This window comes from Lepidochelys olivacea (genome assembly GCF_965140295.1).
Source record: "Lepidochelys olivacea isolate rLepOli2 genome assembly, chromosome: 1".
Classification (NCBI taxonomy): domain Eukaryota; kingdom Metazoa; phylum Chordata; order Testudines; family Cheloniidae; genus Lepidochelys; species Lepidochelys olivacea.
The window spans coordinates 15,591,004-15,609,922 of record NC_140411.1 but is presented as its reverse complement, the minus strand read 5'-3'; the positions used below and the strand labels follow the sequence as shown (position 1 = coordinate 15,609,922).

Genomic DNA, 18,919 nt, shown 5'->3' with positions numbered 1-18,919 from the left:
AATTATCTTTTGACTCCTGTGCCCTATGTTTTTTAAACCTCCTCTGACCTCATCTTTTTTGAGCCAAAACCCCACCACCACCTTTGTCTTTATCTGTAAATTTTGAGAATGTTCCTATCAGTCCACTTTGGTTACGATGTTTTACTAACAGGGGATGCTTTACAATTCCTTTAAAATTATGAGCGCTGACCATGCATGCTATGGTTTAGTGTATGAAACTGTTTCCATTATAACCCTGTTTGTCCATAGTTTTCCAGGACTTCCATATTTTGGGCTAAAAATTTTCATGTTTAGGCCATGCCCAAAAGGGACTGTGTGGAAAAAATGAGCAAAATCCTTCTAACTGTTTTGGAGTTGAGGGAGAGGGCAAACAGTTAACTAATGTGCATACTAATATATTAAACTGCTATAGTAAGTGTGGCTGAAGTTTCAAACTTCACAAACTAACCCTGCAACAAGAACATTTAGCTAGTTAATCAGATCACTTAATACTTGTCATAATTTGGCCCATGTTTTCCAAAGCCATAGAATGTGTCTCAAATTATTGCAGCCCTTAGGATGCCAAAGAAAGCCTTTTAAATCTGAACTGAATGCAACCAGTGCAATGTCTTCACATTTGCAGACAGCCTTAAGTAGGTGAGAGGTACGCACTGACCCTATTCATGACAATGAGGAAAGTAATGACTACATTGTTAACTAGGTCACTTAACCATTTTACCAGAAACAGCCAGTTAATAAGCTTATTCCACAGTCCCAAGTGGCCTCCCACAATTTCCTGTGTGTCAAGAGCACTAACCGTCCCTTATCCAGATGTCAAAACCCCCACCTTCCCCACAATCCCTTCAATGCACTTGTATTGTATGTTGTCAAAATATTTGCAGCCTTCTGAAGATTGAAAATGTAGCAGAGTCCAATAAGTTGATTAATATTTAACTTTTAATATTGTACTGATTCCCCAGCTTGCCACTATGTACACAAGGCCTTAATTATAATCAGCGTCTAGTTTAAATAGAGCAAACTGGGAGCACAGATGTTACTCACATTTTTAGTTACTTGAATCCAATGACACAGCTGATCATGAAATTTTAAACACAACTGTGGACTGCTCAAGAGCAGAACCATTTGAGCAGAGATCCTGAAGGACATACTGGTTAACTGGTCATGTACCAAAGGTGTTCTTGTGGGGTTTTGTCGCCCCCTTCTCTCCAACGTGCAATTGAAACCACTGGAGAAGACAGCAAAACTGATGGCACTACAGCCCCACCAGCATGCTACATCTCCTTTCCAGTTGAACCCAGATAGCATGGTGTCTTGACTTTCCCAAGCGGAGGATCAAAAATGGATCTGAGATCAATTTGGCCAAGGCTTTACCCTGGGTAAGGTGAAAATAATGCAGGGGTCAGCAACCTTCAGCACACGGCCCATCAGGGTAACCTGCTGGTGGGCCGCAAGACATTCTGTTTACGTTGACCGTCCGCAGGCCCCCCATGGCCATGGTTCGCCGTTCCCAGCCAATGGGAGCTGCGGGAAACAGCAGAGGGCCATGCCTGCGGACAGTCAATGTAAACAAAATGTCTCACGGCCCGCCAGCGGATTACCCTGATGGGCCACGTGCCGAAGGTTGCTGACCCCCATAATAATGGATGGCTAAAGGGAAGAAAGACTGTATTACAAGGATGGTGCCAGTAACAATGAGAAAACCCTAAAAGTTCTTTCCAGTTTTACAGGTATTACTGGTTCAAACAGTATTTTCAGTTGTGTGTACGAAATATCACTAGAATAGATACTTTCAAAATTCATTACAGTTTTTAAATAGATCCACCATAGCACATAAAGGGTCTGCTAACTCTTTTTACAGGTATACAGTCTCAGTATAATGTGGCACATACCCTTAACCTTGCATATGCTACAGAGCAACCTTAACTCTGCAATTCCTAAATTGATCCTTTAGCCATGCAACTTCAATGTTTTTATTTAAAGATGGAAGCAACTTCAGTGTCCAAGACTTGCAAATTCTTTTGCAACCAGGAGAATTCTCAATAATGCATATGAATTCCATAACTTGGAGCTATGAGTCTAGACACCACTGAAAGACCTGGACTCGCACACTTTAAGGAGGTAAATGGAATGAAGGCCCTCTTCTGCAAGACCTATGAGTAAGGCTCCATGTTTGTCACGGATTCTGTGACTTTCTGTAACCTCCGTGACTTCTGGAGCAGCCTGTGCAGCTGGCCCAGGAACTGCCTGAGCAGCTCGGGCAGCCCCGGGGCCAGTCGCTGGGACAGTCTTGACCCCTCTCTGCCCCCCAGCAGCAGGAGTTTGGGTATGGGCGGGCTGAGGATTGGGGTGTGGGGCACTACTTACCTGTGGGGGTGCTCCCCAGAAGGGCAACAGGAACTCCCCTCCCTCAGCTCCTAGCTCTACTTGCTGCCTCTGATAGGAGCTGCAGAACCGGGACTTAGGGCGGAGTGGAGGCAGCATGTGGAGCTAGGAACTGGAGGTCGCTGCTTTCCAAGAGCCAAGTAGGGAAGCTGCCCCAACCCGCCAACCTCCCCCTCCCCCGAATACCCGCATGCCCACCCCCGAGTGCCCATGGCGCCCCAGGGCTGCCCCTCCCCACCAGCACCCATAGCACTCCCAGGGCCACCCACCCCCACCCCTAAGTTTTAGTCAGGGATATATAATAAAAGTTATGGAACAGTCACAGACCATGAATTTTTGTTAACTGCCTGATCAGTCCATGACTTTTATTAAAAATACCCATGACTAAAATGTAGCCTTATGAGCTGCAAAACACCCAAGATACATCAGTGGCACTCCCTCCTGTAAGTCTTAAAGGGCTTAAAGCAGCATTCCCTAAGTTCCATGCATCTTAAGAGCCCTTGCCTTTCACCCCGTCCACTTTTTACTACATTTTTCTCTATGCAGCCACATACACTGTGTATGCATGTACCACTAAGCTTTTTAAGCTTGTGCCCTCTAGGAATTGAGCAAGACAAGAGAAGATTTACTTCACATGTATCATTTGCACAGAGTCAACTGTTAAATCAAGAACTATTTTCACTAGCACAAACTAATTGTCAGTGAAAGATATTTCACTAACAAAATTTCAGCTTTCAATCCCCAGCTGTTCAGCTGCAGAACTGTTTAAAAGTAGGATGCAATTTTTAAATAAGAAAATCATGTTTCCCCTCTCCTGGTACTTAAAGGCCACTGAAAAGTTTTTGTTTCGCTTTCAGAGATGTTGAACTTTGAGCAGAAACCAAGCTTGAAAAATCTGAACTGAAACATAGGGCTAGAATTAAGACAGTTATGCAGCCTTTAACTATAGCTGTAACTGACATTCCTGCTGTAATAAAAAAAACTTATTGCAGAGTTGCCACAAGGTGAAAGGTAAGGGTTACTGTTAGTTTGGGGAAAATCAGCTAAGAGGTCTACCCAATTAATGTGTCAAGAGGTTTGCTTAAGATAACATCTAACAAAACTCAGATAAGGGGAAGGAGAAATGAACTCCCCTTGGGTAAGAAGGACCTCAGTATTTGAGATGGCCCATTTGGAAGTGGGTTCTTCGAGAATAATTGTGTATGTTTGGGATCTGGAAGAATGCTTCATTAGCTAAAACTGGGATTTGTGAAGAGGCAAATAAAGTCTATTTGTTAACGTCAGAACCACCAACCATCTTGGTCTATAGCAGATGATGTAAATCCTAATGGAGAACTGCAACACTGATTTTCAAAGCCAAACAGGACTAGTTGCCTCCTCACAGGCAGTCATTACAACACTTTTTTTTTTTGCTTTGGCCTTTTTAATATACCATCCTCCCTTCCCCTCAAAAGGTACACAAACTCTGTTGTCCCCCAGGGTCTTTCCTTGGGAAATACTTTAATTCACAATTTCAGTTTTATGCTTGGAAAAAAAGTGACAGTTTTCTGTCTCAAAACTCTGATCACTGCAGTTGGTAATTGCTCACCAATAGCAAATAATTATGTGAAACAAAGAAGAAATTATGACTTACAAATCCACACACTACCTTTTAACAGAGTGCAGAACCAGTGAGTCAGACAAGACCAAAACTAAAATTCACATCTAGCTGTTGATATGATCCCAGACCATATATTTGCATTTCCCTCTACCCCATCAGTTTACATACACCATCCACATTATTAATACTTATATCAATCCAGTAAATCTGACTGACCCATAGAAATTCCATTCACATAGAATAGGCTAAATTTTGTGCAAATAGTAGCATGTGAAACAGTTAAAATGAAATAGGGAGATCTTCAGATATCATGGGCAGTGAATACCATTGACTTTATTATCCTAAAGACCCAAATTAATGGGTTAGATGTAACAAGTTAGAGGCTCAAAATATAAAACATTACATTCTCTACATGAGCTGGGAGTGGAAAGGAAAAGAGCAAATGCTCAGAAAACTACTAACAAGAAATTAAAGAAACTTAAAGCAAACAATTGACTTCCTTCCTCATATCACTCCAACAGTTATATTTATCATGTAGTCACTGCAATGATAAGGACCCAAAACAATTCTACATGAGAAGTTATAGATAAGAAACTGACCAACATACAACAGATATCTGAAGAATGCAACCATAAGTTAAATAGTATCTGCCCCCAACCCTGCTCTCAGCCAGATCAATTTTGCCCTCCATATCTTATGAAAATAGGAAAGATATGCATACTTATCTCTCTAGTTCCACAACAAGGAAAACTTAAAAGTATTTTAAACAAGCTCTCTAAAGAATTTCCTTTTATTTTACCTATATAAAAGGCTTACCTTTTACAAGATGAAGTCCCAAAGAAGGAACTTGGTTCAATGCTACAATGGGGCAAGGAGGAACTTGGTTCAATGCTACAATGGGGCAAGGATACTAGTGGTTAGGAAATGGGACCAAACTGAAGACCCTTGGTTCCAGTCCCTACTCTGCCACAAGCTTGAGAAAGTCAGTTCATCTCTGTGTGTAAGTTTGTCTCCTCCACAGCCAACCTGTAATATTCCTTTACCTCACAGGGTGGTGTTGACAGGTTTATGAATGCCTGTAAAGCACTTTAAGATCCTCAGATGGAAGACTTTTAAAGTGTAAATAGATGCACTTAATTGTGATACCAAGCTTGCATCACCAGCTCAAAACAAGGCAGTTTCAGTCTTAGTAAGAGCCACCTGATTTCACACAAACAGACTGCATGCACTACATTATATATGCTTTTAAAGGGTGCGCATGCCTAGTTATTACTAATAAAATTTGTAAATAAAGATAAAATGCTGTCATGACACAAAGCAAGGGTAGAGCAGACAAAGACGACCCGACAGGAGTTTATCACCTAGTTTTGTCCTTAGTAGCGAATATATGGACTATAATTAGCTTGTAATTTAAAAAAGCTTGCGTGCAACTCTATGAAAGCATCAAGATATCAAACAACTTGTATCATTAGAAGATACTAGCAGTTAGCACTAAGCTACGTATCATATTTCAATGCTAAGCATACAATCTATACCCTCCTTAGGAATAGACTGGGGGAGTAGAAGAATAACAAAGTTGAAAACTGCACTGTGTATACAGCAAGAATCTAGTCCCAAATTGTAACAGTTTTAAAGCCTTGTCTATATATGAAGTTGTACTGCTTTAGCTATAATTAGAGATATACGTCCTAGTGTGGATGCAGTTCTACTGTTATAAAGGTGCCTTATACTAGTATAGCTCTTCCCAACAGGAAGGGAAGTACCAACATAAGGCACCTTTAATGGTACAACTGTGTCCATACTAGGGATTTTACCACTACAACTATTGGGGGAGGAAGGGAAAAATCAAACCCCTTACTGAAATAATTATTCCAAGCCCAAAAAAGGTGAAAACCCCAATTAAATGCTAAATTTCCTGTCTCCTTTCAGCCATTCATTTTTCTCCTCTAGTGTTGTTTAACACTTCACTTCCTCTTTTATACAAAAGCTATCAGTGTCCTATAACTAGTAGGAAAGTTTAAAAACATTACTCCATTTTTTACTACAGATTAATAAAATTATATACCATAACAGAAAGTCTCTTTGCCATTCCTTTGTAGTTAATAAAACTAGTGGCTCACACAAACTTGTTCTCAAATTTGGACAAAAGTTGCTTCCACTCCCATCTCCAGATTGTGTTTTTGTTTCAAGCAGAAGGGACATACACCAAGCCAGCAACATCTCTTCATATCCATGCTAAAAATCTCAATTCTGTCACACTGCTTACAAGAAGAGAAAAGTTATGTATATGCCTTAAGAGACAGTGGGGAATTAACCCTTGCTAAAACATTATTTGTTCTTATATCCATTTAAGTCATGTCTGACTTCAGACTGTATGCCCTTCAGGTGAGGGATTGCATTTTAGTATTTTATTATTAGAGTCCAGAAATCTAGCCAAGTATTTGGATTTATGGGGCCGCTAAGGGAACCCACAGCTCAGCAAAATAGACTCAATGGACTGGAATTCCAGCCATAACTTTATAAAAGTTATGTTAATTTGTTAAGGTTTGTTTGAACCCAAGATCCAGGGGAATGGTTTAGTAGTATAAACTTCAAATTTAATATACTCAGACACCTTGGAATGAGAGCTGAATCCCAAAAGGATCAATTCATCCCTCATTCCTAAGAGGCAGATTACATAATATGTAGCTTACTGTGTTGGGGTCTTTCACATAAAACTTCAGAGCAGACAGGAGCCGTGCTTTTATGGACATTAAGATTTTTTGTAAAACAGCAGAAGGATTCAGATCTCCTACTCACCAGAAATTCACTATTCAAAGAGGAGACAGAGAGCCCCAATCCCCGGCAAGAACTTCAGGATACTGCTTAATATGTATGTTGTAATCTAAGAATATACTCTTTACCCCAACCCTCCTGAAGATCATTTATTGTGGTTGGTTTCAGAGTTCAATGCAAGTCTCTAAAAATGATCATGGGACAACTATAGAATTAGAGGGACATCAATCTTTAATCAATGGTCCCCAGAACAAGCTAGAGTAACTCTATGCACTAACCTAAGTTACATCTATCTGACTGGAGCTTCTAAGTAGTACAAACAAACAAAAACAAAAGTTCTCAAGTCCCCCTGCCAATTTCTGTGGTTTTACAGTCACATTTTCCTCCTCTCTCATAGATGGGGCAGAGAAAATTTTTAGAAAGACTCACACAAACAGAAAATGAACTACAGTGAATACATCAATGCATAATGTAAAGATGAAAAACTAGAGGAAATTACAGTAAGCGGTTACTCAAAATTCAAAAAAAGTGTGATATTTAAGTTGACTGCATCTCACATATATATATTAATGAGACATTTATTACAAGCTGAGTGTTAATGCAGTGGTTTACATAACAAGAAAATTGATTAGACAAAACTTGAGGGCCTTCAATCATCATCCCCACCACAGTTCATTAAGATCTCCAAACCACCTCATACTGAAATCAATAGCAGAATTCTTAGCAATTTCAACACAAGCAGAAATGGGCCACAGGCTACATGAAACCATGAAAAGGGGCATTCCTCTCTCTAAATAACTACACATTACTTTCCATTTGATCAAGAATCAGTAATTAGTACAGCAACTTTCAACAAATCACTTTACTGAAGCATGACTGGCTCCCAATGTTAAGACTGCATTTTTGTTCAGATCCTTCCGTAACTGCAAGCCTAGAAGTCTGTCATAGGCTGTCTGAAGGAAGGAATAAGGACTAGAAAACTTGTTTTATGTGGTTACATACCAAGGCTAGAAAGATACCTTATGGTCCTCTTGACCCCGGTTAGCTGCTCCATGCATGATGAAGCATTCAGCCACTAGAATGAAGACAACTCAATGGACTATTTTATTTCAAAAAGTAATTTTTCAGATGAGGAAGTATGTCAGTTTCAACAGTTTTTAGGTTCATTGATCCTGTTCTTTAGCCAAAGAAGAGACGCTAACATTTTGACAGAATTGTAGGCTAATTACATCCTCAAACAGTGCAAACACTACACATGCATATACAATATTTGGTATATGCTACAATTTAAGCATTTTTTTTCTTTCCTGGGATAAATAGCTTTGAACTCAGGTCACCATTTCTCTTGTTTGCACAGTTCCAGGGTGGCCCCGACTGTTCTAATAAGGCACCAAGTACTGGTACATGAATCAGTAAGTGTACATATGTGCTCTGTGCTAGCAGTAGAAAATCAGCCTGAGTCATGTGGGATTGCACTCAGATTTTTAAAGTTATACAAACATTAGAATAAGATACAGCTATTAAGTCAGAATGACTTTCATATTATTTCTCATTAATAGAGAAATGAAAAGCATTTAAAAATATAAGTATCTATTTGTATTTTTGCCTAGATTTAAATTTCAGCTATACAATAAAAACAAAATTGACTGCTCCTTCACCTATGTGCCAAAAACCCAGTACAGGCTCAAAAGTTTCACCATTGTTGCCTACTATGATTATTAGCATTTTTTAAGGAGGAAAGGAAGTAGACATTTGCAGGGTGTTATTGCCCTGAAGGCGTAAAATGAAAAACATTTTACACCTCAGTCTAAACCATGGGCATCAAGGCCAGATACTATGGTGGAGATGGAAGTCTGGTCTTAAGGTTAAGACACTGGACTAGTATTCAAGAGCCTTGGCTTCAATTCCAAGCTCTGTCACAGAATTCCTGTGTGTTTAGAATGTAGGCTCTTCAGACCATGGCTTTTATGCGTTTGTATAATGCCTAGCACAACAGGCCCGCAGGCTCATAGATGCTACTTTAACCCTTCTAATATTAACCACCATCACACAAGTGGACCCTCCAAAAATGTGAGCATCAATCTCTTTTTATTAGGTCTCTTCCAGATCTTTTGGCAGGGAGCGGTTTTACAATGGAGCTAGTTTTCTCTTCAGCTGATTTTGATGTCTATTGATGTTCTCCGAATCATGCTTAGGTACTTATCTACAGGCACATAGAACTAAGAAATGCAGCTTCCTTCTGTTCTTTAGCTGTCAGTTACAACTGGAGCAAAAAGTAACAAACCCATTTCTGAGGATGCAGATTAAAGTCTTATTTGATAGGGCTTCAAAGAAAAAAAAAACAGAAAAGGATAATCTCAGTCACGAATTATACACACTGATAAAGGTAAGAGTTTTGAAGTTTGACTTCTAACATTATACTACTCCAATTCACATTCTGAGCCACTGGGTATGTCCACAGTACAGCCACTGCAGCTATGTCACTGTAGCATAAACACTTCCTCAGGCAACAGAAGGGGTTTTCCCCATTGTTGTTGTTAATCTACCTCTCTGGGGGCAGGTCTACACTATGGGGTTAAGTAGACCTAAATCAGGCAACTCCAGCTATGTGAATAACATAGCTGGAGCCAATGTAGCTTAGAACAACTTACTGCGGTGTCTACACCGTGCTGGGTCGATGGGAAAAATTCTCCTGTCGACTTACCTTACACTTCTCGTTCCGGTGGCATGCTGGAGTTGACAGGAGAGAGAGCTGTGGCCGATTTAGCGGGTCTTCACTAGACTCGCTAAATCTACCCCGGTAAGTGCAGACATGCCCTAAGAGGCACTAGTTAGGTCAACAGAAGACTTCTTCCTTCAGCCTAGCTACATCTAAACCAGGGGTTATGCTGACTTAACTACAGTGCTCAGCACGTGAAGCTTTTCACAGCCCTGAATGACGTATCTAGGTGGATCTAATTTTTTTAAGTGTGGACCAGGCCTTGAGTTATTCTTAAATAAATGAGCTACAAGAATCTGTATTCATGAGAGAAAAGCACGAGCTTTGTTAAATACACACTGCTAAACCTTTATACGATTATAACAGAAGAAATTGGGTTACTTACTTAACCTTGTTTTAAACACACTCTCCAAGATTAAAAGGCTCACCCAGTGAGCCAACAGCCAAAACAAACAAGAAAGATGGGGTAATCAGAAAGAGAGAGTAGGAGGTGGGCAGAGTCTCATCAGTTTTTTAAACAGCAATAATGGAACCATTTTTACTGACAGACACTCCAGAAAGATTTTTTTTCTTTCCCTGACTCCATTAAAACAATAATATTTGTCCAATCACTGCAAAAAAGCGTAAAACAACTTAACTTGGGGGTCTGGGAAACAGAAAAGATTGCTAGATACTGCAATGCCACACACGCCTTCAAAAAAAACAACTGTTTCCATGTTGCCACCTATGAAGCCCAATGAATCTGCCCCGCTCCTCTCAATGCTCCACAGATTCCCCTTTTCTTCCCCCACCCCACATATCCCAAGGACTTTCCCCCATAGCTGCCTCTCCAGCATTTATCCTGCTTACCAATACTTTGGCGAATGCCCACCCTAGCGCCCCCCCCCGGCGCAGTCCCCGCCCCCCCACCTACCCCTAGCGCCCCCCCCGGCGCAGTCCCCGCCCCCCCACCTACCCCTAGCGCCCCCCCCCGGCGCAGTCCCCGCCCCCCCCACCTACCCCTAGCGCCCCCCCCCGGCGCAGTCCCCGCCCCCCCCCACCTACCCCTAGCGCCCCCCCCGGCGCAGTCCCCGCCCCCCCCACCTACCCCTAGCGCCCCCCCCGGCGCAGTCCCCGCCCCCCCCCACCTACCCCTAGCGCCCCCCCCCGGCGCAGTCCCCGCCCCCCCCCACCTACCCCTAGCGCCCCCCCCCCGGCGCAGTCCCCGCCCCCCCCACCTACCCCTAGCGCCCCCCCCCCGGCGCAGTCCCCGCCCCCCCCCACCTACCCCTAGCGCCCCCCCCCGGCGCAGTCCCCGCCCCCCCCCACCTACCCCTAGCGCCCCCCCCCGGCGCAGTCCCCGCCCCCCCCCACCTACCCCTAGCGCCCCCCCCCGGCGCAGTCCCCGCCCCCCCCACCTACCCCTAGCGCCCCCCCCGGCGCAGTCCCCGCCCCCCCCACCTACCCCTAGCGCCCCCCCCCGGCGCAGTCCCCGCCCCCCCCCACCTACCCCTAGCGCCCCCCCCCGGCGCAGTCCCCGCCCCCCCCCACCTACCCCTAGCGCCCCCCCCCGGCGCAGTCCCCGCCCCCCCCCACCTACCCCTAGAGCCCCCCCCCGGCGCAGTCCCCGCCCCCCCCCACCTACCCCTAGCGCCCCCCCCGGCGCAGTCCCCGCCCCCCCCACCTACCCCTAGCGCCCCCCCCCGGCGCAGTCCCCGCCCCCCCCACCTACCCCTAGCGCCCCCCCCCGGCGCAGTCCCCGCCCCCCCCCACCTACCCCTAGCGCCCCCCCCGGCGCAGTCCCCGCCCCCCCCCACCTACCCCTAGCGCCCCCCCCCGGCGCAGTCCCCGCCCCCCCCACCTACCCCTAGCGCCCCCCCCCGGCGCAGTCCCCGCCCCCCCCCACCTACCCCTAGCGCCCCCCCCGGCGCAGTCCCCGCCCCCCCCCACCTACCCCTAGCGCCCCCCCCGGCGCAGTCCCCGCCCCCCCCCACCTACCCCTAGCGCCCCCCCCGGCGCAGTCCCCGCCCCCCTCCACCTACCCCTAGCGCCCCCCCCGGCGCAGTCCCCGCCCCCCCCACCTACCCCTAGCGCCCCCCCCGGCGCAGTCCCCGCCCCCCCCCACCTACCCCTAGCGCCCCCCCCCGGCGCAGTCCCCGCCCCCCCCACCTACCCCTAGCGCCCCCCCCGGCGCAGTCCCCGCCCCCCCCACCTACCCCTAGCGCCCCCCCCCGGCGCAGTCCCCGCCCCCCCCACCTACCCCTAGCGCCCCCCCCCGGCGCAGCCCCCGCCCCCCCAACAACAGTCCCCTCTCTTCTCCAACCGCTCGCCCCAGAGACCCTCCTACCACTACCACCCCCGTTACCACTCCCAGGCCCTTCCCGGAGGCCCCGCGCCCACCCCGCCCCCGGCTACCTGCTGCGAGGGCAGCTCCACATGCAGGGCCCGGCTGCTGGAGCCCGCGGGTAGCGCGGCGGGGCCGACGGCCGAGCTCATCCTCACGGGAGGGCGGCGGCCCGGGAGCGCGGGAGGCGCCTGCGCATCGGCCCCGCGGCCCCTCCACCGCAAACGAGCACCAAGGGGTTAATGGCGGTAGCAGCACCGAGCCGGGACCGCTCACTCAGGAGCCATATTACCGCAGTGCTGGGAGAGATCCGACCGCTGATTGGCCCGTGGATATAAGCGGTGGGACTCCGAGCTGCCTGACCGGACAACGATTGGTAGCTGCAGGAGTCAATCAACGGTGCTTTCAGATAAGCCCCCTCGCTGTCAAACCGCGGAAAGGTATATGCCTCCACCAGCCTCCTGATTGGGTGAAGTACTTCGAAGGCGAGGCGGGACGACAACAGAGGATGGCGATGCTGATTGGACAACTTGGTTGTAATTGACAGATAGCTGTACCCCATCACGTGGGGACGTGTTTTTATCACGTGAGATGAGAAAAATGTTTTTCAGGGTAACGTCCAGGGAGGGAGCCAGTCACCATGGCAACAGAGGAGCCCGTTAGGCTGGCCTGGCCCTGCTTCGGACTGCCCTGGCGGTGACAGGCCAGGAGCCTCTCCCAGGGTGCAGCCATGCTGTGCACCCGCCTCCCTGTCCCCGGAGCCCAGCAGGCAGCGCAGCCCGCCCACAGTGCCTCCTGAGGCCTCCTTTGAAAAGTCTTGATCCCTTGCACGATAATCTGCTGTGGGATTGCACCTACTTCCCTTGTCTGTGGAGGAATTGCCATCTGAGTGAGGGAAATATCTTGTGGGGTTGGGGGATGCCCACCACCAGCCTCTCAGCTGCAAAAAGGGACCAGCCAAATATGCTGGTGGCCCATTAAAAGGGAATCCCCTCTCCCAATGGGGGGAGGGAGGGATGGATGGCTCAGTGGTTTGCCCAGTGGCCTGCTAAACCCAGGGGTTGTGAGTTCAATCCTTGAGGGGGCCATTTAGGGATCCAGGGCAAAAATTGGGGATTGGGCCTGCTTTGAGCAGGGTGCTGGACTAGATGACCTCCTGAGGTCCCTTCCAACCCTGATATTCTATGATTCTGTCCCAAAGACTTCTCACAGGGAGCATATAGGCAAATGGAGACTGCCTGCCCAACAGGGGCTGCCTGACCCGCATGTCAGAGCAGCAGCGAGAAGGTATCAAAAGAGAGACCGTGACATCATTGCTTGGCCTCACACCCCCACAACTCAATACTTGGAAACACATCTGGAGTCCAAAGAGTTGGAACTGGGGGAGGGTGGTCCCAGGCCAAGAGAGAGTTCTAGCCTGTGTGTTGAGGATCTGATCTGTTTGTACCATCTGTCAGGGTGAGACACTGCTTGATTCAAATCCTGTTTAGTTTATAGAACTCAGACTGTGAATTTATTTTTATTTCGTACGTAACCAACTTTGATCTCTACTCTTGCTACTTATAATCACTTAAAATCTATCTTTCTATAGTTAATAAATCTGCTTTATATTTTATCTAAAACAGTGCTGGTAGGGTGACCACCTTTTCAAAAGGCAAAAGCGGGAAACATGCAGGAGCATTCCCCCCAAGGGCCCCACCCCTGCAGCTCCTCTTCCCCAGAGGCCCCACCCCTGCTCCTCCTCTTCCCCCTGAGGCCCTGCCCTCTTGCCAAACCAGGCCAAAGCTGGACTGTGATAAGAGCCCGCAGAGGGTCTGAGACTTCGGGGATCCCCACAGTGGCTTGGGATCCCTGAGCAGCTCTTACCATGGCCTGGACTGACCAGTCAACCATGTACCTCATTTGGAACTGGAAGTACGCAATCAGGCAGCAGCAGAGATACACACACAAAAAAAGCAAATGCAGGATATAGAGCAGTACTGTGTTAAACATAAACTACTAAAAAATAAAGGGAAAGTTTAAAAAAAAAAAGATTTGACAAGGGAAGGAAGCTGTTTCTGTGCTTGTTTCATTTAAATTAAGATGGTTAAAAGCAGTATTTTTTTCCTGCATGGTAAAGTTTCAAAGCTATATTAAGTCAATGTTCAGCGGTAAACTTCTGAAAGAACCACCATAATGTTTTGTTCAGAGTTATGAACATTTCAGAGTTACAGACAACCTTCATTCCCAAAGTGTTTGGAACTCTGAAGTTCTACTGTATATCTCAACATTTTCAGCCAGTATTGCCAACCTCATGCATTAAAACATCATTAATCCAGGCACAAAAAATCATGAGATTTTTAAAAATAATACATTTTGGGTTCATTTTGTTTGTGTTCTGCTTTCTTTGCCCTTAGGTTGCATTCTAAAGCTTTTCTCCTTAACAATGAGGGCTAGAAACTTTTTTTTTTTTTTAATGAAAGCTGAGATTCTTTTGCCATCTCTTTATTCCAGAAGTTGGGGCCTTAAAAATAAACCCAAAATCAAAAGACTCGTGTTAAAATTATGGGAGTTAGTTGTCAACACAGTATACTCTTAAAACCAATTCTGCTTATTAGCTAAAGGAGAGAAGTGCACATTCCAGTTTGTAGGTATAGTTGTTTATTGAACTTCTGCTTTTTTTGCATTATTACTGATAATTCTACCCTTTCCATCTGGTAATGGACCAGTACCATTGTCAGAAATATATTTGTTTCTGGTATATTTTTAAATATCCTTCTTATTGTCCTGAAGTCTGCTTGCCCTAGATTTCTCCTTGTGTCCCTTGTCTTCCATTATTAATTTTCTACAATTCTTACCTTCTGATTTATATCCATTACTATCAGCTTCCTCTTTCTTCCGTTTGTTGTGTTATTTATTTATTTTTTTACAGCTGCCTTCACTTCCCCTATAAACAAGTTTTGGTTTTGGTTTTTTAACCAGCACAGTCTTCTTCCTCAGATATGGGATTGTGACATTTTAGACATCTAGTAAGGTGTTCCTTTCTGATTAAGTTCTTCCTCCCAGCTGATTGGTTTTATAATTGTTTTCAGCTTTGTGAAATTGAATCTATTAAAGTACAAGTATATATATTACTGGTCTGGACTTTATTCTGCTTGCAGATTATAAATCTGATCAAGGCATGATCACTTGTACCTAAACTAGCATTAACTTTTAATTCTGTCATCGGTTCCTCTTTATCTGTTAGGACAAGGTCTAACATCGAATTCCTGTGTTGGCTGCAACACTGTTTGAGTTAGGAAATTGTCATCTGTAATGTTTAGAAATTCCAAGGATATTTTAGTACGGGCAACATGAGACCTCCAGCATGTCACTCAAACTGAAATCCCCTATTTGTTTCTTTTACATCATAGGTAGGTGTGTAAAGAGATGATCATCCTTTTCCTGGTGTAATCTGGTGGTCTGTAGCAGACATCAACTAGTACCCTCATGCAGTACATGCAATTTCAGGTTGAATGTTTTGATGAAGTTCTGAAAATTGAGTTTATAATGAGAAGCTAGAACCTCTCAATAATAACTTAATCCACAAGAGCAATATAAAAGCTGTCATGGCATAGTCCCAGAAGATTTGATTAAAGCACTGAAAAAGCATTGGAGTTACTAATCCTCGGGCAAATCCTGTTTGCACATAAATCTATGGGAGTTTTGCCATTGACATCAGTGAGAGAAGCATTTCTTTATACCTTTTCTTTGTATAACATAGCTCTCACTTCACTGTTTGTGTGATTTTCCTCTGTATTTTATTATAGTGTTTCATCAATGAAAAGTCCAAGACTAGTGTACTGTAGGTAGCAGCCTATGGCAAAACCAGGCTGGCATGATGTAATGACGGTGCAGTCTGCTTTTGATTTTTTGTTATTTAACAAAACAAGTTTTTTCACTGTATGTCAAGATATGAGAATCTCAAAATACTCTTGAATTACTTGTGTTGTTTGGAAAGGTTCAGGTACAAGGTGTTTTCTTACAGCCTCTAACACAATACGTAGCTGGAGAAGGAGTTTGGTTACAGCTAAACAGAGACTGGGAGAACTATTCAACAATTTAACCATTAAAAACTAAAATTCTCCCTCTGAAAGAAAATTAAGACACAGCCAACAACAACAAATCCTCTGTCCACATAATAAAGAAAATGGACCAGATCCTCAGCTAAAGTAAATCAAAATAACTCCACTGAAGTTCATGGAGTTATACAATTTATATCAGTTGAAGAGCTGACCCTATCCTAATTCATAGTTCAGATTAGAATTTTGCCCTTTTCCAACTCATTGTGAGAAGGAATTTATTGCCAGAGGCGCCAAAACAGTCAGTACCTACAGTTCCGTATGTGTTGTAATACCAAGGTATTTATTACAAGATGATAGGATGGGATTTCTTTGCTTTTGATAGCTTAAGTGTGAACTTTACATAGTTTAATATGGATCTGTAGATTGTATGTGGCCTGCGAATAATAATAGCATATTCTGAATATATTTCATCGTAGAATTTATAAACTCTTTTGGGCAGAGACTGTGACTTCCTTTATGTTTTATATAGTACCAACCACTCTGAAGGCACTTAAATTATTAATAATAACGGTAATACAGTGCTGAAAATCTCAGCTGTGCACTGGGAATTACATCAGATCCTTTGTAATTGGCTAAAGACTTAGCAAATTGTAATTTGAAATTTTCTACCAATAATGATGTCTATTTGTGCACATTTGATGATTCTAGAGTTACCTAAATTAAGGAGTGAGACAATACCAAGAGAAGGAATAGTCCTTGATCTGTTTTTATCATGAAGGGACTCTTCAGGTAACATTTCTGTAGCTGCAGCAAATATACAGATATGTAGTACTCATAACTCCATCAACAAATCCTCAGTTCTGCTCATGTGAATCCAATATACTGCTACAGCAACAATGTTTTCAGAATAATCAACTTGCTTTCAGGCAGGGAATGTAAATATTTAACAAGCTTATGAGTCTTGTGTTCATGTAAGAACTAAGCTCACAAAATCCCCGTGATAAGAGGGCTATTCATTTCAATACTAAGGCTGGCCAGAAACTATTTCTTCCAGTCACTTTTTGGAAAATAAGGCCAAGAAAAAATTAGAATGATTATTAGGAGAATTTTAAGAAGCATTTTTAATGGAATAGAACAAACCATCCTTTAGAAAAAATATATTTCATGTCTCAAAAAACTGCTCAAGGAAATTGGATGGGGGGCCACTAAGAAGTAGGCAGGCATTGATAGAAGTGGTTGTTAATTTATTATGTATTTTTCTTCTGAATCATTAGTATATCAATGCCCTTTCAGTTAGGTGGCATTGAATCAAATGCAATGCTGTTAGGGGATGGTTTGCTGTACAGGCCGCTGTCTTTCAGATGAAATGTAGAACAGGAGCTCTGACCACTGATTGTATCAAGATTCCATGGCATTTTTTGCAAGATTAGATGTGTTAATGACAGTGCTTTTGCCAAATTCCAAATCAGGTGATTGCATTCAGTCTAATTCCCACCCTAGCCATTTGTGCATGCAGTTCCCTCAAATGTATGTGCAGTCACTGCAATTGCATGCACAATTTAGGCACGCAAATAAATACACGTTTGCTCATGGCAAAGTACGTGCAGAGTTCTGAAAGTCTGTCCCTGTATGTTCTCCTGTGTATTCATTTGCCTGGAAATCTGGAAAATCCCTAAATTTCTATGAGATAATGTACTGGTAATTTATAAGGATATTTTCTAATTCCTTTGTCACACATACTATCCTCAGGTTTCAGAGTAGCAGCCGTGTTAGTCTGTATTCGCAAAAAGAAAAGGAGGACTTGTGGCACAGTCTCTAAGGTGCCACAAATACTCCTTTTCTTTATACTATCCTCAGAATCACTTCTAATCTTATCATTTTCTGGTAACAGTATAAATTCCCAAAGTAAAGATGTCTTATTTGGTTAAGACATGTTTGCTTTGTTGATCTGGAATGGCAATCCTATATGATGAAAGGACTGCTTTTTTTAGAGGTGCTGATCACCCATGACTCCAGTTCAAATCCAGGGGACTGTTCCTCTGATAATCCAGCCCAAACTATTCTACAGCGTAAGCAACGTTGCCATCTCTCTTGATTTGATCACAAGATTATTATTAAAAACTTCTGATTTTTAAGCAGTTGTCATGATTTTCGAGTCCTGACTCATGAATTTTGAATGCTTGGGGTTGGCAGTACTGCATAAATACAGTCAGTACAGGCAATGGCTTCATGCCTGACTTGTATGCACCACCTCGAAGGGTAAGAGAATAGTTCAGTCTCCACTCCCATTCAGATTCTGGCTTCTCTGGTGCAACTACCAACCAAGGTGACAATTGTGGTAGTATTATTTATGTGATGTCAACACGTGGCCACCAGGAACTAGACAGAGACCACCAATTCATATCACATAAGCTGTTAAACAGCTATGAACTAGTATAATTTTCAGTCACAGACCTGAAGGTGAAAATAGGCCCTTTTCAGTTTTAGATGCAATCTGGAACCAAAACCATAGGCGCAGGTTCTGGTCCTGGAAATGAAGTCCCAAGCCCCCTGAAAATCCCAAACATTTCAGATTTGAGGTTCTGGATTTTGTCTTATCTGGATTGCATTTAGATTAACAGCAGTAACTTAATGAAAATATTTGGCTATTGAAATTAGAGCCCAAAAGGGAAATGGCCCATTAGTCTTTGTTTACTCTCTTAGCATTCTTGAGCTTGTCTTTGTATCAATTCTTGCAACTTCCAGAGCAATGACCTGAATTAGGAACATTAAGAAAAAGCATCAGTCTGGCTTTTAGAAGCGTTGGCGTAGGGCGAATTTATGAGACCTGACAAGATCACAGCACAAGGTTCCTGGTTTGATTTTAAAATGTTGTAACAAACCTCAGACCACCGAGGACTCCGTAGTTGTCATTAATCTGCACACCACACACACTCAAAACTTCACAGTGAGATTAGAAAGATAGGTCAGATCATCCTGCTCCAGAAACATAGGTCCCTGTCATTGAACTAAAAGAGGAGTCTCCTTTAGATCTGCATCTGCTAACAGCTACCTGACCAGTTCAGCAATGATGATAA

At 44.2% G+C, this 18,919-nt stretch overlaps 1 protein-coding gene across 1 annotated transcript in view; it reads right to left on the bottom strand.

Annotated features, from left to right (window-relative positions):
- The window catches only part of UVRAG (UV radiation resistance associated), a 164,277-nt gene extending 152,160 nt beyond the window's left edge, over positions 1 to 12,117 (bottom strand). The window contains exon 1 of the mRNA XM_084646724.1: positions 11,871 to 12,117. Coding sequence (XP_084502850.1) covers positions 11,871 to 11,951 — 81 coding nt within the window. The 5' untranslated portion in view covers positions 11,952 to 12,117. The remainder of the gene's footprint in view (positions 1 to 11,870) is intronic.
- Positions 12,118 to 18,919: the final 6,802 nt, after the last annotated feature.